The sequence below is a fragment of the Ahaetulla prasina genome, chromosome 8 (genome assembly GCF_028640845.1).
Source record: "Ahaetulla prasina isolate Xishuangbanna chromosome 8, ASM2864084v1, whole genome shotgun sequence".
Taxonomy (NCBI): Eukaryota; Metazoa; Chordata; class Lepidosauria; order Squamata; family Colubridae; genus Ahaetulla; species Ahaetulla prasina.
In genome coordinates, this window is record NC_080546.1 from 13,259,644 (window position 1) to 13,278,543 (window position 18,900).

Here is an 18,900-nt window from a genome sequence, read left to right on the forward strand (position 1 = left end):
CAAAGGACTTTTCATTGGAAAACCAATCTTTAGTTCTTTTTTTCCCCTGAGTGCTCATTTCTGGTTTTTATTTCAGACCAGTTAGAACGCAAGTGGTCCTTGACGGACGACCACAACCGAGCCCAAAATGTATGTTGCTAAGCAAAACATTGGTCAAGTGAGCTCCGTCCCGTTTTACGACCTTTCCTGCCACAGTTTTGAGGTGAACCTTGTTAAGGTACTAACGTGGTCGTTAAGTGAATCCGGCTTCCCCATTGACTCTGCTTGTCAGAAGGTCACAAAAGGGGATCATGTGACCCTGGGACACAGCAACGTCATAGATATGAGCCAGTTGCCAAGTGTCTGAACTTTGATCGTGCTGCAATGGCCATACGTGTGAAAAATGGTTCTAAGTCACTTTTTTTCAGTGACGTTGTAATTTTAAACGGTCACTAAACTAATGGTCCAAAGTTGAGAACTACCTGTAATCCCTTAAAATCAGAAGGACTGAAACAAGAACAAGACTGACGGTGTCGTGTCCCACTCCTCCGCTGACGGCCGGGTCAGGGAAATCCGAATCAGGTGTGCCTCTGCAGCTCTGCCCAAAGTCCTAGCAAAGTCCTCAGGGCAGGCAGGAGACCAGAAAGTGACTTCAGCAAGATATGTTTAGACTTTGCCTGACTCAGAGAATGCCAGAAAGCAGGTCCTTTATATAGGCCATGGGGTGTGGCTCCATGACTCAGCACTTATCCCGGCCTGCCCCTCCCTTTCTTCTGTTGCCTCCGCCTATCAAGTCTTCTGATGCGAGGGTCACTCCAGTCGGCAGCTGTTGGTAATAAACCTTCCTCAGGCTCACATGCTGTGGAGGAGGGGGAGGGGTCTAGTTGCTCCGATTGCCTGGGCATGGAGCCAGAGCTGGGGGCTGGAGGTATTTCCTCCTCTTCAGCCTGTCTGGGCATGGAGCCAGAGCTGGGGGCTGGAGGTATTTCTTCTTCTTCAGCCTGTCTGGGCATGGAGCCAGGGCTGGGGGCTGGAGGTATTTCTTCTTCTTCAGCCTGTCTGGGCATGGAGCCAGAGCTGGGAGCTGGAGGTATTTCTTCTTCCGTGTTCGGAAGCAGATAAGAAGACCCCGGCTGAGGTGAGATTGGACGAGACACAACAGACGAGGCACTTGGCTATTCCAAGGCTTGCCCTCCAAATCTATGACAAGCACAATGTGGGAAGTAGAGTACAAACTGAGAGCAAACCCCACTCCTTACTAGCACTGATGATGTTACCTAGCTGGGCAATGAAACGTCTGCAAGAAAACAACAAAGCTCAGGGAGCATCAAGGACCAATCTTTTCAACCCTGAGCTACAAACCTTCTCCTTTATTGACAAATGCAATTCCCAGAATTGCCACCCAGCGTGGTTGAAGGTGGGCGTCATGTTGGGGAACTAAGAACTGGGGACCCTCTCTCCATCTATAATTGCCATGAAGAATGGGCGCATCTCCATGGTTTCGATCAGCATCTCCAACAGAGATGGTGCTAGCAGACAGCACGAAATGGTCTTGATTAGGCAGAATCAAGATCATTGCTTATATCTGGAAATATACCTGTTTTGCCCTTGCTAAGAGTAAAAGCATTGTATATATCAGCGGTTCTCAACCTGTGGGTCACGACCCCGTTGGGGGTCGAATGACGATTTGCCAGGGGTGACCTAAGACCATTGGAAATATGGGAAGTATACTTGCGAGTCGAAGAATCACGAATTCGGCTTCAGGCGCGATGAATTAAAAAAGAGAGAAATCTTTGCTCTGATGTCTCCCTCTCAAGCCAGCTGCAATCACTCCCAATCGCTAGCCTAATCTGGCTTCAGGCGCGATAAACTTAATAGGGGAGGAGTCTCCGCTTTAATGCCTCCGTCCTCAAGGCAATCGCAAGCAGTCAGATCGCTAGCCAATACAGCTTCAGGCGCGATAAATTAAAAAAAACAGTTTGCTGCTTTTCCCCCCCCTTCTGCGGCTGCTGAGGCGCGCTGAGATCGCTGCTTAAAAAAAAATAATTTTACGGTTGGGGTCGCCACATCGTGGGGAATTGTATTAAAGGGGTCGCAGCACTATAAAGGTTGAGAACCACTGTATATATAAAGTAATACAAAATATGTGACTTTTAAAAAGAAATTGTGGATCACTTACTAGAATTAAAACCAAATCGTAGAAGCCTCTGTAGGAGGTGGCCAGGCTGAGCCCGAAGGAGGGGTCAAACGCGTCATTAGTCTCGAGTCCCTTTACAAGAGACAAGAGATCTAAGTCCAGCCTGCCTTGAATTCCATTGACTCTTATCTACTTATCTAATTTCCTTTGGCCATTAATAGTTCAGATTCTTGTAGAGAGCTTAAGCTTGCAATAAACCCTTATATTGATTTAAATTACCTAGATTTCCTGATTTCCTCAGCCCTTGGCAACCTCAGTGGGTCTGCACTAGGGACAGCACCAATTACTGGTCTCAGGTGAGTCTGTTTGGTTTTAGGGGAAATGTGTCAGGGTAGCAGGATGCGGGATTTAAGATTCCAAACAAGACTCCAGAGAACATTTTATAGCTGCATGTTTAAGACTTTCCTATCCTCTTGTACGGGGAAATCCAAATTGAACATATTTATATAAAGAGCAGAAGGTGAACTGAGGACGCTGAATTATGGAAAAGATGTTGAAAAATTGCCAAGTAATTGTCACTTACATGCACTATGGAGACACACGGCCCCAGATATGGAATTACAGCTGGTTTAGAATGTGTCATTGCTGAACAATTCTAGCAGAAAACATTTGGAAGAAAAGGGCAGCATCTTATATTCATTAAAGCAAAATCTTGGATTTGCTATCATTCTTAAGTGTTCGCTAAAGCAAAAACTCTATCTATGTTGATTTTCTTAAGCTTTAAAGTGTTGGCCAAAAGGTTTACTAAACTAGCAACACCAGAGGTGGTATTTCTTGTGTATTTTTTTTTTTATGAGCCCGCTGGTTCCAATTCCATCTAATCTGACACAACCTTGCGGAGATTAGCTGCCTTACTAATTTCAGAAACCGGTTGGGAAGACTTACTGGGCATGCCTTTTTTCATCGTCTCGAGCCAAAGTCGCTACATAACCCACGAGGTAGGCTTGAAGTTCTTCAAACGTTCCAACGGTTTGGTTAAAAGTTCTGCAAACACAACAGAAGTGAGTCAAAACATCGGCCTTTTGCTAGAAAAAAAATATATTGCAGCAGCCTTCTATGGAGATACTAAGACTTCAGAGGATAATTAGGAAAACAATGGCTACCAACCTGCTTGCCATTCCCATTCCCATTTCCAATTCCAAGTCCCAATATAGTAGAATATACAGCCTCATACTACATAACTAAGCTCCATTTCCATGCTGAATAAACTAAATTATTAATTTATTTTAAATAGAAAACTATCTTTAGATAGATTTTTACTCCAAAAGCATTTTATTAAAATAAATTTGATAAAAATAAAAAAACCCTGGTTTTTAATTAAAAAAAAATCATGAATTTTTTTTATCCACACTACACAAATGGTAAAGCTGGGTTAATGCTGTAACCAAGACATGGTTTGATTAACTATGTTTAGTTGACTAAGGCCCAAAAGCTGTTCAGCAACACAGTTAGTCAAAGCCAAACTTAGCATGACTTTTGAACCCAGCCACAGTTATAACAATAATCATAGTCAGGGATGGGTTCTAAATTTTTTTAGTACAGGTTCTGTGGGCGTGGCTTATTTTGTGGGTGTGGCTTGATGGTCATGTGTCAGTGGGTGTGGCTTGATGGTCATATGACTGGGTAGGCGTGGCCAACTCAATGTCAGTCACATCAAGGGGTACCTCGCCTGGCCCCTCCCCTCCCAGCCATTCCTTGTCACACCCAGCCCCAACTTATCTATAGTTCTACAAAAATGTTGTTCACCTATTTTCAACTTTATTATCTACATAATATAGATCAGGAGTCTCCAAACTTGGCCACTTTAAGACTTGTGGACTTCAACTCCCAGAATTCCTCAGCCAGCTTTGCTGTCTTAAAGTCTTAAAGTGGCCAAGGTTAGAGACTTCTGCTATAGATGCACTTTCATGGACCACTGAAAGGAGGAAATGGCTCACATGCTTTGCCCAAGGGTGTGATAGGCAACAGTCTTTTAAGGGGCTGCTAGAAAGAAGGGGGGGGGAAGTATTTTCCAAAGCACCAGAAGGCAAAACAAGAAACAATGGATGGAAACTCAACAAAGAGAGAAGCAACCTAAAACTAAGGAGAAACTTCCTGACAGTAGGAACCTATATAGGTTTCAGCCATAATTTCACATATAAAGTAGCCATTCATGTATAACAACCTGCATATTGTTCAAAACAATCATTAGTATTATGGCTGATGTTTGACAGCAAGCCTAAAATCCCCATTCCCTCCCCACCCCATTAATCTGTTCTGGGAAGGAATCAAACTCCCCCCTCTTCATTTCCCAAATAAAATATCCCAGATAATTAAGGAATAATCAAGCTGCTAGCAAGGGACCTGCCTGGAATTCCACATTCCTGCCAGCTGCATAAAGGAAACTTTGTAAGCAGAAAACAGCTACCAGTGCTTAGAGATCAAAGAAAGTGGAAGCCAGAAGTTCGGTTCCATTTACAAGCAGGCAGAAAACTCATTCAAGACAGGATACTTCACAATGGAAATCGCCCAAACCTTTTTAAAAACACAAAGCCCATGTTGCACAAACCCCAAAACTTCAAAAACATTGAACCAGTGGTGGGTTGCCCTGGGTTCGCTCTGGTTCTGTAGAGCTGGTAGTAAAACTCTGCTGGCATTTGGAGAACCGGTGGTAATGGCTGGCTGGCCACGCCCCCAAACCGGTTCTCCGATCATCAGAAGTTTATTGTTGTTGTTTTTTTACTTTTAAAAGCCTCTTTTCTTCAGCCAAAAAGGGGCTTTTAAAAGAAAAAAAAACCCTTCTGATGATCGTGTGGCTGAGCAGGGATCTTCAGAGGAGCATTTTAAAAACTTTTTTTCTCTGCACCACCCAATCCCCCCCACCTCACTTATTTAATTAAGCAAGCTCCTTTCGGGCTGGCTTTCCTTTGGTGTCTCCATCATTGTCTGGAAGGCAGAATCAGTTGCAGCTAATGTAATTGATTGGAGTTCCCCAGGAACTCTGGGAGTTGAAGTCCATAAATCTGCCTGGAATCCATTGCTCAGCCAAATGATTTGCTGGCTGAGGAACTCTGGGAGGTGAAGTCCAGAAACTTTAAAGTTATCAGGTTGGAGACCCAGATCTAAAAAATTTAAATAAAATAACAAAATATTTGTGCAGCTTTCTGAGATTTGGTGTGTTTCTGTAGTGTTTCACTCTAACTACACAAACACACAGAATCTCACAAAGTTGTATATGGCATTTTGTGTGTGTGAGTCTGTTGTGTTGTGTGTAAAGTGTGAAACTTGGTTTTTGAGCTTTTTGTGGCTTTGTGAGGTTCCTGCTTGTTGCAGGGACCCTTTTGGGTGAAGTGAAGCTGCTTTTACATTGTGTGTGAGTCAGCTGTGTTGTGTTGTGTTGTGTGTGTGTAAAGTGTGAAACTTGGTTTTTGAGCTTTTTGTGGCTTTGTGAGGTTCCTGCTTGTTGCAGGGGCCCTTTTGGGTGAAGCGCAGTTGTGTGTGAGTCTGTTGTGTTGTGTTGTGTGTGTGTAAAGTGGGAAACTTGGTTTTTGGTACCTCTTATTGTTTTGTATACTTTGTTTATTATTTTTATTATTTATTGTTATTGGCCACGCCCACCCAGTCACATGATAGTCAAGCTACTCTCACCCAATCACACGACCATCAAACCATGGCCAGTGTCACATGACTGCCAAGCCACACCCACAAAATAAGCCACGCCCACAGAAACGGTAGTAAAAAAATTTAGAACCTGCATTGAAACATATAAGAATTCCTCCTCTTATCCAATTTGTTGTTCAGCTGACCCAGAAACGAGCTTCCAGTTGCTCTGTCAATTTAAAGCGAAGAGGTCTTTTTTTTACCCCCCCCCTTCTTCTTTGCCGAGTGATCTCCTGGCTGAGAAGCGAGTCCTGGTTTTTTCATTCTAGCCGATCCGTTTTCTTGATCAGGCTTCTTGGCTTCTCATTTTAAAGCAACGGTGTCTTGGGTTTTTTCCCCCTCTTCTTTGTCAAGTGAGCCCTGAGTTTTTTCCTTCTAGCCGATCAGCTGGGACTTGGGAGGCAGCAATAGATTGGGGGCGGGGCCAGGCAGAATTTTTACTACCCGTTCTCCGAACTACTCATAATGTTTACTACTGGTTCTTGCAAACCGGGGAGAACCGGTAGCAACCCACCACTGATTGTAGTGTAACAGAAGCATCAGCAGCTGCTACTGTACAGTGCAATGAATAAATAGAAAAATATCCAGAGGCTTGGCCTTTTTGATGCCACGATTAAAAAGAAAATCATCCACAGCAGTGACTGCACATGGCTGCAATAAATTAATTCTCACGAACAATCCAACTACAGCTTTCAAAGCTTGGGATCTGCAAAACTGAACTCAGATCTACAGCTGTATGAGGAATGTGATAAAAATCATCATTTTTCTCTTTGCCTGGACTGCAAAAAAAATCAAGGGCACTTGAGAAAGACTAAATGAGCCACATTAAAAGTTATTTTAGATATTTTTTTTCCCAGTTGCACTTGAAATACGAGATTCCCCGGAAGATATATAATCAACGGTAACATTAAATTTAAAAACCATGTAAATGCTAACAAAGATCAAAGAATGGAAAGTGTGGCCGTGGTAAAATGAATACTGTTCAATTAAGTACCAGAATACCATTCAACCGAAAACAGAGGTAACCATCTGCTGAAATGCTTGAGTAATGTTTTAAAATACTGTATTGCCTAGCATGGGTTACAATTCATTTTTTTTAATTCACACTGTTTTTCATTTTCATCCTGTTAATATGGCTTGAGGCTCACTGGAGTATAACTTAGATATTTATACATTTCCTGTTATGTCAGTCTACTCCATATATCTGAAGGAACAAATCCCTGCCTTTATAAATTTGCAAAGCAGCTAACTCCTCTTCGAGGTCTCTCTGTATATAGGAGTCACTGTATTAAAAAGTCAATTAAAATTCGACAATTAAGAGATGGTTGGCTGGCTCAGGAATTCTGGGTGTTGAAGTCTACAAGTCATAAAAGGGCCATATTTCCCCACCGCTTATCTAACTGAACAGAAATGCAGTAGACAAGAACCGTTCCATTCCTATTAAAAGTACCTTTGAGACAACCATGACCTGGAGCAGGGGTCTCCAATCTTGGCAACTTTCAGACTTGTGAACTTCAACTCCCAGAGTTCCTCAGCCAGCAAAGCTGGCTGAGGAACTCTGGGAGTTGAAGTTCACAAGTCTGAAAGTTGCCAAGGTTGGAGAACCCTGACCTGGAGGACTGAGAATCTGCACAGTCATTCCTATTATAGCCCCCATTTTCCAAAATAACTACATCTGTTTTTCCTTTTTTTTCTCCTTTTCTGTGTGCCTTCAAGTCTTGGTGACCGCCAAGAAAAGTCCCAGCAATTTTCTCGGCAAGGTTTCCAAAAGTGGTTTGCCATTGCATTCTTTCTAGACTTTCTTGGGCAGTGTTGGTGAACCTTTTTGGCACCGAATGCCAAAATGGGAGCACGTGCACAGTGGAGGGGCAAAAATCGGAAGAGCAGCTCCCTGGCGCGCATGCACGGGAGCGCCGGAAACCGGAAGGGCAATTCCCTGGTGTGCAGGCGCGCTCCAGGAAGCTGAGTTTCCGGTTTCCAGCATGCGCATGTGTGACAGTCACCTGGTCTTCTGGTTTCTTGTTGTGACCCAGGTTCCCGGCCTCGGAGTCCTGGAGGAGGATGATTCAGAGAGTGAGGAAGAGGAGCTGGCAAGGCCTGTTTCCCCTGGGCCCTCTCCCTCCCTGGCACCCACCCAGGAGGAGGAGGAGGAGGAGGGGCTGGCAAGGCCTGATTCCCCCGGGCCTTCTTCTGATTTGGCAACGCCCCAAGAACAATCTTGGCTTGATGCGAGACTGCGCAGACGTGACCGGCGCGCGCAGCAGAGGAGGCGTTGGGACAAGGTCAAAGAATGATGAGTCATGGAGTGACACCCACAGGGTCTATAAAACAGGAGGCGGAGCTTCCTGGCTTTTTGTCTTGGACAAAGCAGTGAATTTGCGCAGGCAAACTTTCAATGGAGGGAAGAATATATTCGTGAGTAACTCTGGCCTTATCTATAATTTCCTAGTTATCTCCAGAGACTTGGCAGGCGCGTGGCTGGACGTGGCCCGAACATCTCTGTGCCAGAAGGAATCCAGCCAAATGTAAATAAACTTGAAAAGAAGGCCTTTGACTGACTTTTTGTTGAGAGTATTGGGAGAGGGAAACAGAACATTTCTGGTGCGCATACGGGCACAAAGAACAGCTGGCCAGTGCACATGTGCACACTGGAAACCAGAAGCTCAGCTTCCCAGTGTGTTTCCGGTGCTCCCATGTGTGTGAAGATCAGCTGGGGGGGAGCGTGCACGTGCGCGCTGATACCTGGAAGAGCAATGTGTGATGGCTGCCATGCCCGGACAGATGGCTTTGCATTCCACTTCCAGTACACGTGCCATAGGTTCGCCATTACTGTTCTAGGGTGACTCACCAGAAGTCAAAGAGCTGGTTTTATGCTTAAGGCAGGATTAGAACTCACAGTCTCCTGGCTTTATCCTGGTACCTTAACCACTGCACCAAACTGCCTTTCTTTTCCCCTTTTTCGCTTTACTTGAAATATTTCAGTGTTCGCCGCTTCGGAGATTTTCTTTATTCACTAATGAAGCAACCAAAGCATGCCACTCTGCAGTAATTAAATTCTTTGATGATTCAAATGGGGAACTGAATGTTCTTAGTTTTCTTTTTTTTAAAAAAAAAATCCTATGAAGCATCCTCACAGTATATCTATGGGTTTAGAAGAGATATCATCATTAATCATCAGCTTAATTACATTCCCGCCCCGCTCCACTTCCTAACACAAGCATATCTTGGCAACAAAAAAACTTGCTTTTTTTTTAGCTTCAGGACAAGACGCAAAGTACCGTAAACACAAACAACTTTAGGAACTTGCGACATCATGTTGCATTGCAGGCCAGAGCGGTAGTTCCGTGATCTATTGACAGGTCTCTGAGCTTGGTTGGTTTTTTTTTGGCTGACGTTTCATTACCCAAACGAGGTAACCTAGGACTAGCACTGATGATGTTACCTAGTTTGGTGATGAAACGTCTGCAAGAAAACAACAGGGCTCAGAGAGCACCAAAGACTCCTCATTTCAACTCTGAGCTACAAATATTCTCCTTTATTGGTACCAGTAGCAATAACACCTAAGACTTATATACCGCTTCACAGTGCTTTACAGCCCTCTCTAAGCGGTTCTGCAACCCAACAAGAAAAACACAGACTTCAGAGGATAATTAGAACTGCAGAAAAAATAATTGCTACCAACCTGCCTTCCATTGAGGACCTGTATACTGCACGAATCAAGAAGAGGGCCGTGAAAATATTTGCAGACCCCTCGCATCCTGGACATAAACTGTTTCAACTCCTACCCTCAAAACGACGCTATAGAGCACTGCATACCAGAACAACTAGACACAAGAACAGTTTTTTCCCGAAGGCCATCACTCTGCTAACAAATAATTCCATCAACACTGTCAAACTATTTACTGAATCTGCACTACTATTAATGTTCTCATAGTTCCCATCACCAATCTCTTTCCACTTATGACTGTATGACTGTAACTTGTTGCTGGCAATCCTTATGATTTATATTGATATATTGACCATCAATTGTGTTGTAAATGTTGTACCTTGATGAACGTATCTTTTCTTTTATGCACACTGAGAGCATATGCACCAAGACAAATTCCTTGTGTGTCCAATCACACTTGGCCAATAAAATTCTATTCTATTCTATTCTATTCTATTACAGAGTCAGCATCTTGCCTCCAACAATCTGGGACTTCGTTTTACTGACTTTAGAAGGATGGAAGCAGCAGTGGGTTTCACATTTTGTTGCCACCGGTTCGCCCCGCGCGCGCACCTTACCCGGCCTTCTGTGCATGCGTTTTGCTCATCTGTGCGCCTTCCGTGCATGCGCCCGGCCTCAAAACCATGCTTAAATAGGACAGCATAGAGCCGGGGCGGGCGGGGGGGACAGGACGACCACCCACAATCTCCGCTACCAGTTCGCCTGAACTGGTACGAACTGGCTGAATACCACCTCTGGATGGAAGGCTGAGTCAACCTTGAGCCCATCAGGATCAAACTTCTGGCTGTGGGCAGAGTTAGCCTGCAATACTGCATTCTGCATTCTAACCAATGCGCCACCATGGCTCATGGTACCTGATCTATTGGTTTTTTTCCTCCCTTTTCTTGAAAGGTTATTCGCCTGGCTGTTTTGCTACCCTCCCCCTAATGTCCACCTACTCCATATTTGGGCTAGGAAAAAAAAAGTGAAGAAAACTCAGAAGAATTGCATTCTTGATGTAACTATCGGTGAGTAGGAGAAGCTGCTGGAAAGAAGACGGTGGTACAGGAAGGGAATACTTACTCTCTGTCAATAACAAGGCACTCCACGTCATTTTCATCTGCAATTATATTAGCAGACCTGACATCATCACTGTAAACAGAAATATATCCGTTGATTTTAGGTAGATAAGAAGAGTAAGTCACAGACCAGATGGCAATTTAGATTTACGCTATAATCCTGTACAGGTTAAGTCCTGGACTTACGACCATAATTGAGCCCAAAATTTCCACTGCTAAGCAAGACAGTTGTTAAGTGAGTTTCACTCCATTTTATGACTGTTCTGGTTATAAGGTTGTTAAGTGAATCATTGCAGTTGTTAAGTTAGTAATGTGCCTGTTAAGTGAATGACTTGGCTTTTCAGAAGGTCTCAAAAGGGGATCACGTGACCCCGGGACACAGCAATTATCATGTTGCACGGTTACCAAGTGTCCAAATTTTGATTGCATGATCATGGGGATTTTGCAATGGTCATTAGTGTGAAAAACGGTCAGAAACTGCATGTTTAAGCGCTGTTGTAGCTTCAGTTACAAAACTGTTGTAAGTGGAAGACTATCTGACTACAACTTGTTAATAGTCTCCCTTGAGCACAAAACTTACTTCTAAAACTATGCCTAGAGAGGATCCCATTGGTTTATTACAAGGGACTAGATACTCAAATGCCTGTGCACAATCTAGGTTTTCTATTGTATCTTTAAAAATCTGCTGTATCTTTGCAAATCTCTTTAACAATGATTTTACAAAAAATCGTTAAAAAAAAAAAGGATGAAGCAGGCAAGCTAATTTGTTACCTAAGTAGGCATTATCTATTTGTCCAAATGCCACTTCAAAGTTTAAATCCTCCCATTATTACTATCCCTGCTGTTTCCTCTGTTCAAAAGGACTGTTGACACCTAACAACCAATTCATCCTCTCTGCAGGTTCTCTACATCTGTGCTCCTAAATGTTCCTGATACGGATAATTTTAACACAAGCTCGTGATGCCTTTTTTTTTTAATTTCACTTCATTGTTGGTTCTTTCTCTAAAGCAGTATTTCTCAAAAAAAAAATATATAAATAAAATTCTTTTTTTGACCCAGCAATGTCCTGTATGCATTTGTGCAGCGGTGAAATGGATTAGTGAGGGGTTTTTTTTGTGTGTGGTTTAGAGCAGGGGTGAAATTCACTTACCTTCCCTACCGGTTTGCAAATGTGCATGCACCATGCACATGCGCACTTCACTTGTGCGCGCTGTCACCTGCGCATGCGCAAAGCCTTCTGCGTATCCACAGCTTAAAATCATCACAAAAAAGCAATATCATGACGTCCACACGGGTGAGCAAAGCCTACTGCAGCCTCTGCTACGGGTTCGCCTGAGCCCGATAGAACCGGCTGAATTTTACTCCTGCATTTACTTAGAGCAATGCTTCTCAAACTTTTTAAAAATTTTAAAAAGCCAGGTTGTTGGGCTAGTAGCTGGTAAGTTCTACTTCTGCTCTAGGTATGAAAGGCAGCTGAGTAACTTTAGGACAATCATGATAAGACTATGAATTCTAGTTCCATCTTAGATATGAAAGCCAGCTGAGTGACTTTGAGCCAATCACCAGGAGACTGTGAGTTCTAGTCCCCTCTTAGATATGAAAGCCAGCTGAGTGACTTTGGGCCAATCACTGGGAGATGTTGAGTTCTAGTCCTGCCTTAGGCATGAAAGTCAGCTGAGTGACTTTAAGGCAATCACCATGAATTCTAGTCCCGTCTTAGATATGAAAATCATCTGAATGACTCTGATTCAATCACCAGGAGACAATGAGCTCTAGTTCCGTCTTAGATAAGAAAGCCAGCAGGATGAATATGGGGCAGTCACTATCTCTTAGCCAATTCATCTCACCAGGTTGTTGTTGTGGAGAAAATAGGAGGAGGAAGGAATATTATGTATGATTGCTACCTTGAGTTACGTATACACTAAATGAATAAAGGCAAGATAAAAACTAAATAATTATATCAACAAAAAAATCTCATAAATTCATTTCACTGCTGCATGTAGGCACATTAAACCAGGGGTCTCCAACTTTGACAACTTTATGACAACAAGTCATAAAGTTGCCAAGGTTGGAGACCCCTACACTAGACTGTAGTTGGTTAATAAGTCCAGAATTGGCTTGTGCCCATGTATCAGAGCAACTGCTTGGAAAAATCCATCAACTACAACGACCAGACTCAGAAAAGTCAGCATACAGTAATCAAAATAGACAATTTGGATGGAAGTGACCATGGGGAAAAATGGTAGCATGGATGACTCTTTCTGTCATCTATGAATTATAATACTAGTTAATTCAGGGGTATCCAACCTTGGCAACTTTAAGATTTGTGGACTTCAATTCCCAGAATGCCCCAGCCAGCCATGCTGGGCATTCTGGGAGTTGAAGTCCACACATCTTCAAGCGCCCAAGGTTGAGAAAAACTGAGTTCCTTTCTTTTTTTTTCTTTTTAAAAAAAATAAGTCAGTGTTTCTCAACCTTGGGCACTTATGTCCTTACCTTGTCTTCTCATCCCTATTCCATTTTGAGCTCCTCATATTTTTAAATAACAATGGAAGTGAATGTTGCCAAGTGAGAAATAATTTTAAACAAACCTGATCAAGGCTTTTTCTCCGAAAGAATCTCCTTTCTGCAGCGTTTTAATCAACTGAGGCTGGGTCTGCCCTTCTGGGGTCTGGGTAACCTTAACCTAGGAAATGAAGACCCATATTAATTACTTGTCAAAAATAAATACAATATACTTAATAGACATACTTCATCCTTAACATTCATCATAATGATTCATTAAGATAAATGACCTTCATCAAAATGATCCATCTAGAAAGCTAGTTTGGTCTAGTAGTAAAATCACAGGGTTAGAAAGCAAGAGACCACGAGTTCAAAAGTTGTACTTTAGCCAAGGGATGCGGTGGCTCAGTGGCTAAGATGCTCAGCTTGTGGATCGAAAGGTTGGTAGTTCAGCGGTTTGAATCCCTAGTGCCGCGTAACGGGGTGAGCTCCTGTTACCTGTCCCAGCTTCTGCCAACCTAGCAGTTTGAAAGCACGTAAAAAATGCAAGTAGAAAAATAGGGACCACCTTTGATGGGAAGATAACAGCGTTCCGTACGCCTTTGGCGTTGAGTCATGCCGGCCACATGACCATGGAGATATCTTCGGACAGCGCTGGCTCTTTGGCTCTGAAACAGAGATGAGCACCGCCCCCTAGAGCCGGGAACGACTAGCACATATGTGCGAGGGGAACCTTTAGCCATGAAAACCAGCTGGGTGACTTTAGGCCTGTCACTCTCGGTCACCCCAACCAGCCCCTTAGGTTTGTGAGGAAAACAGGAGGCAAACAGCGAGATACGTTTGCCGCCTTGAGTTATTTGTAAAAATGATAAAGGTGAGAAATAAATAAATAAAATAAAAAATAAAGGGATAGAGCCAGAAAATTGTGTATTTTTTTTATCATGGCGAGTTCCAACGGGATTTTACAACTCAAGGCTGGATTTTTGGGAAAGCAGAGACAAGGATCTGAATCACAGACTTTTAAATATCGGCTACAACTGAAAGTAATAATCCCTTGTGGTTGTCTCAAGCGACAGGCTGTGATCAATTCTCTTAAAAGTCTCTTGGTTGTGGCAAGGCATTCTTTCTGGGACATTTCTGGCACCAGAGTCAGAGTCTGCCAGAGCTAATATCAAACAAAGAATGAAGGATAACAATTGGATGTGGCATGGGTTTCCAAGCTAGAATAATTTGAAATGAATCAATTGTTCTCTGAAGCTCGCAGATTATTGAGTTAATATCAGTTCCAATTATAGAAAACCTTTGTGATGGCCAGGTTTTTTGCAAAAACACCGAAAGAGATTTTGCCCTTGTAGCTCTCTAGATTGAACCAACAAAACAGGCTCGTCCTAAGCTGTTTTGTTTCGTAATGATATTTGGCACTTTCACATTGCTCTGCTTCCAAAGTCACCCTGATGTTATCAAGGGGTGTCACAAAGCATTTTTTTTTTTTTGCTTAGAGACCAGACCAGACTGAGAGACATAGACAGCATAAAGGTAGCCAAATGTTGTACTTATCTGCCCAATGGATGGCACTTAGATTTATATACCGCTTTGCAGTGCTTTATAGCAGCAGTCACCAACTGGTGGTCGATGAATCACTGGTGGTCCGGGAGAAAATTTTGGTGGTCCGCAGAAAAATTATTTGCATTTTTTTATATTGCACTAAATCAGGGGTCCTCAAACTACGGCCCCTGGGCTGAATACATTGCAATGAACATTTGTGTTGCTGCAGAGAGTCTCCCCCTTCGGGGTCTTCTTGTGTAGATTGGAGGGGGGAAGAAATTCCAACTTGGGGTCTGCTTCAGCCTCCTGGTGCAGGACTTTAAGTGAAGGCTGGAGGGAAGTGTCGAAGAGCCGGAGGGCCTCGTTCCACTCAGACTGCATCATGGTCTGGAACTGGCTGATCATCTCAGCCTGCTGAGCCTCCAGGTGCTGGTGCCTGGCCTTGCACTCCCGCAGGTCTTCCCTCTGCTTGGAAAGCCTATGCTCCTAGTCCTCAGTGAGGTGCTTCTGCTGAGCCTCCTTCTCAGTCAGATCCAATTTGGACTGAGCTGTTTTGCCAACTTTTTCTTGTGGTGGCTGCTAGATCCAACAACTGCTTCCTGTTGGGGCCTTAAGGTCGGGAGGTGAGGAGTGGCTGGGTGGGGAGGGGCAAGTTGAGGCCGGCGAGGTGCCCCTCGATGTGAGTGACATCGAGTTGACCACACCCACCCAGTCACATGACCACCTAGCCACGCCCATCCAGCCAGTCATTAGGCAGATCATATTAGTGGTCTGTGGGATTTAAAATTATGAATTTAGTGGTCCCTGAGGTCTGAAAGGTTGATGACCCTTGCTTTACAGCACTCTAAAAGCGGTTTACAGAAGATATTTTCCCTCAACAATCTGGGTCCTCATTTTACAGACCTTGGAAACAACAATCAATGACTTAATAGCCAGCCATCCACACCCCTATCAACAACTAAAAAACACACACACAACCAGGCACCACATGCTAAATACTATGCATAGAATAGCTCAAAGCACACATTCTGGTGAGAGAGAGAAGTTCCCTGAAGATGGGCTCCAGCACAAGTCCAAAAGCTTGGAAGACTAAACTTCTGGTCCCGGTGACGGACCCAGATTGGATCCTGCAATATTATCTTGGGACACCCATATTTCCCTTCATTCACTAGGATATCAATTGCAGCTACTTAGATTTCATTGAAATGGAATAAAAAAAACCTCCTGATCTTAATGTTTGTACAATAATGAATTGGTCTATTATGTAGGTTAGGGGTTCTCTACCTTTGGAGGCATTTAAAAAGGCAGACAACCACTTTTCATGGATTGTTTAACTGGATTTCCTGAAACATCACAGCTGGGTAGACTCAGTGGTGGGAGCCTCCCGATTTAAAAACCGGTTCGGTGATCGTGCAATTTGCTTTGCCTGATGCGCGCCGTGCACGTATGCACTGTTTCAAGAAATCTTCACTTCCTGGTTTCTTCAGAGAAGTAACACAGCTGATTTGTGCGGAAATCTGCTCTACTGCGCGACTCAGCTGAGAAGATAAAGGTCGGAAAATAGCGTGGGCGGGCGGGTAGGCCCATCTGAATGTCAGGGTGAACCGGTTCGCTCCCACCTGATTGTTGGAACTACCGGTTTTCCCGAACAGGTCTGAACTGGTAAATTCCACCCCTGGATAGACTAGATGTTTAAGATTCCTTTTAACTCTATGATTCTATGACAAATGAACTTCAAAAATCCAATTTGTCTCCAAATGGTACTTCTAAATGTGACTGTAGGAGAAATGTATTCAATACATTAGGGAGTCATATATAAATGAGTTTAAAGACTTATTTATCTTTATGGATTGGGTCCTACCACAGCAATAATATTAAAGTTTATACATAAAAATTAGTAGTAGTTGAGGCATGTTTCTAGCTTTTAAGCAAATCTGATATCAACTCTCACTCCCCTATGTTAAAATATCTTACAAAGACTAGTGCTACCCGATCCAGCTTGCAACAATCTAGGCGATCATTCAATGGCAGCAACGAGACTTTGCAATAACTTTTTCTTGCCATCAACTCTGGATTTTGGCAGCCCACATATGGTAGCAAATATATAACTTATCATCTTGGCTTCCAGATTCTGCAAATATTGTTTAGCAGAAGCCAAGAAGAACAGATCCCTGTAAGCAGCCAGCATAAGTGTTTATTTCTAGAGCTTGCCAACTGGTTACCATCTGTCTCTTTTCGTGCATGATCTGTTTATTCTCCAATAGTTAATGCATAAATGTTTTTTCATTAAGTCTTCCCCCCCACCCCCGCATAAGAAAAAGGAATTATTTCTTTCTGAGGGTTTTTTTTTCCCAAGTGCTGCTTTTGAAGGCTTTGGCAGAAATCCAAAGGACTATTTTAGTCATTTTTAATGTCAGGGAATATCCAATTGAATTTTGACCATCATCCTCCATCACATTTCTACTGCAGACCTCTTTAAAAAGATGCTATTGTTTTCTTGGGTGCTGCATGATTTGTATTATATGACATTTGCTTTTAGCTATCTAGCACGTGTTTAACTAGATAAAATATCTTTCTGGGATGCGGTAGCTCAGTGGCTAAGACGCTGAGCTTGTTGATCGAAAGGTCGGCAGTTTAGCAGTTTGAATCCCTAGTGCCGCATAACAGGGTGAGCTCCCATTATTTGTCCCGGCTTCTGCCAACCTAGCAGTTCGAAAGCACGTAAAAAAATGATTAGAAAAATAGGGATCACCTTTGGTGGGAAGATAACAGTGTTCCGTGTGCCTTTGGCATTTAGTCATGCCGGCCACATGACCATGGAGATGTCTTCGGACAGCGCTGCCTCTTTGGCTTTGAAACGGAGATGAGCACTGCCCCCTAGAGTCAGGAACGACTAGCACATATGTGCAAGGGGAACCTTTATCTTTACTTTCATTTGTCGTCCACGAGTGGCTTTCCTGGCAGAACACGTGTTATCTGCTGTGGAGCTACCCTACATTTCTATAGGTTGTTCAGGCAAGTTTTGACCTAATCTCAGTTTAGATAGGATGATTTCAATAATTTCCATTTTTTTTCCCAGGAAAGCCCTGATGGGTGGACAAATACAAACAGGAGTGGACAAGCAACTTCAGGCAACTTTTCCATCATGAGTTGATATTGAAAAATCTGAGAATCAGCTTTCAAGGAACTTGTAAAGCCAATAAAAAAGAACAGAATACAGGATAACAGTTCAAAGGGAACTTGGAGGTCTTCTAGTCCAACCTCCTGCTCAAGCAGGAGACCCTCTACCATTCTGGACCAATGGCTTTTTCTAAAAAACCTCCAGTGATGGAGCAAGATTGAACTAGAGTGCTCTCTAGACTTGGTTGTTTGCTTGAAGATGATTAATCATCCTACTAGGTAAAATTCTCAATGCCCAGGGTAGATTATAGACTATTTAGCTCCAAGGACTCCGCAATTTATAAAACACACAACTGATGGTTATAATTGATGGCCCTGCCAGCCCAAGAGCGAATTCTATAACCTTCAGGCCTGCCACATTTACTACTGTGGGAAACTGAGAGGGGGGAATTGTGTGGAGCAGGGGTGATATATAGTCATAATAACATTCCTTTCCCAGAGAGTCAAGGACATAGCCCTCTGTCATTGAATTTCCTTTCCCTTAATGGTCCACTTGATGCTTAATTTAAGTGGGGCTATGCAAACCTTGAAGGAGTTCTTCACTTTGATGATTCTCTGAGTGAAGCATCCCTTTGAAGGTGCTCCATGAAGCCACACATACCTCCCTTCCCTTCTCAGAATAAACCAAATTTTGCATCTCTTGTGTTTTCCATCAATTTCAGTCTTCTTCTAAAACCATATAATCTCCTTGCCATAAGGAGGACACTGCAGAATCATGTAGGTGGAAGAGCCATTTATGCTTAGCAAGTCTTGCATTAAGGCAGCCTTTAGACCCATTGCACCATCTGAATTATACAGTAGATATACAGATTGTTGAACTACAACTCTTAGCCAGCACTGCCCTGTGAGAATCAGTGATGGGTTGTTACCGGTTCTCCCTGGTTCGGGCGAGCCGGTAGCGACAATGGTTGGATGAGACCAAACTGGTTCGCTCCAACTGTCAGCTGGGCCCTCCCGCCAGTCCCTGCGCTATACCTACCTATATTTGTTCGTTTTTAGCCCAGGTGATAGGCACGGCGGAGTGGATTGCCGTGCCTCAGCTGTTCTGAAATGGAAAGCGGGTGCGTGAA

General features: G+C 43.3%; 1 protein-coding gene across 1 annotated transcript in view; it reads right to left on the reverse strand.

Moving 5' to 3' along the window:
• Positions 1-18,900, reverse strand: part of PRKG2 (protein kinase cGMP-dependent 2) — a 102,091-nt gene that overhangs the window by 30,626 nt on the left and 52,565 nt on the right. Inside the window, exons 8-10 of the mRNA XM_058192942.1 lie at positions 13,192-13,286; positions 10,605-10,673; positions 3,062-3,160 (exon numbers count right to left, since the gene is read on the reverse strand). Coding sequence (XP_058048925.1) covers positions 3,062-3,160; positions 10,605-10,673; positions 13,192-13,286 — 263 coding nt within the window. The remainder of the gene's footprint in view (positions 1-3,061; positions 3,161-10,604; positions 10,674-13,191; positions 13,287-18,900) is intronic.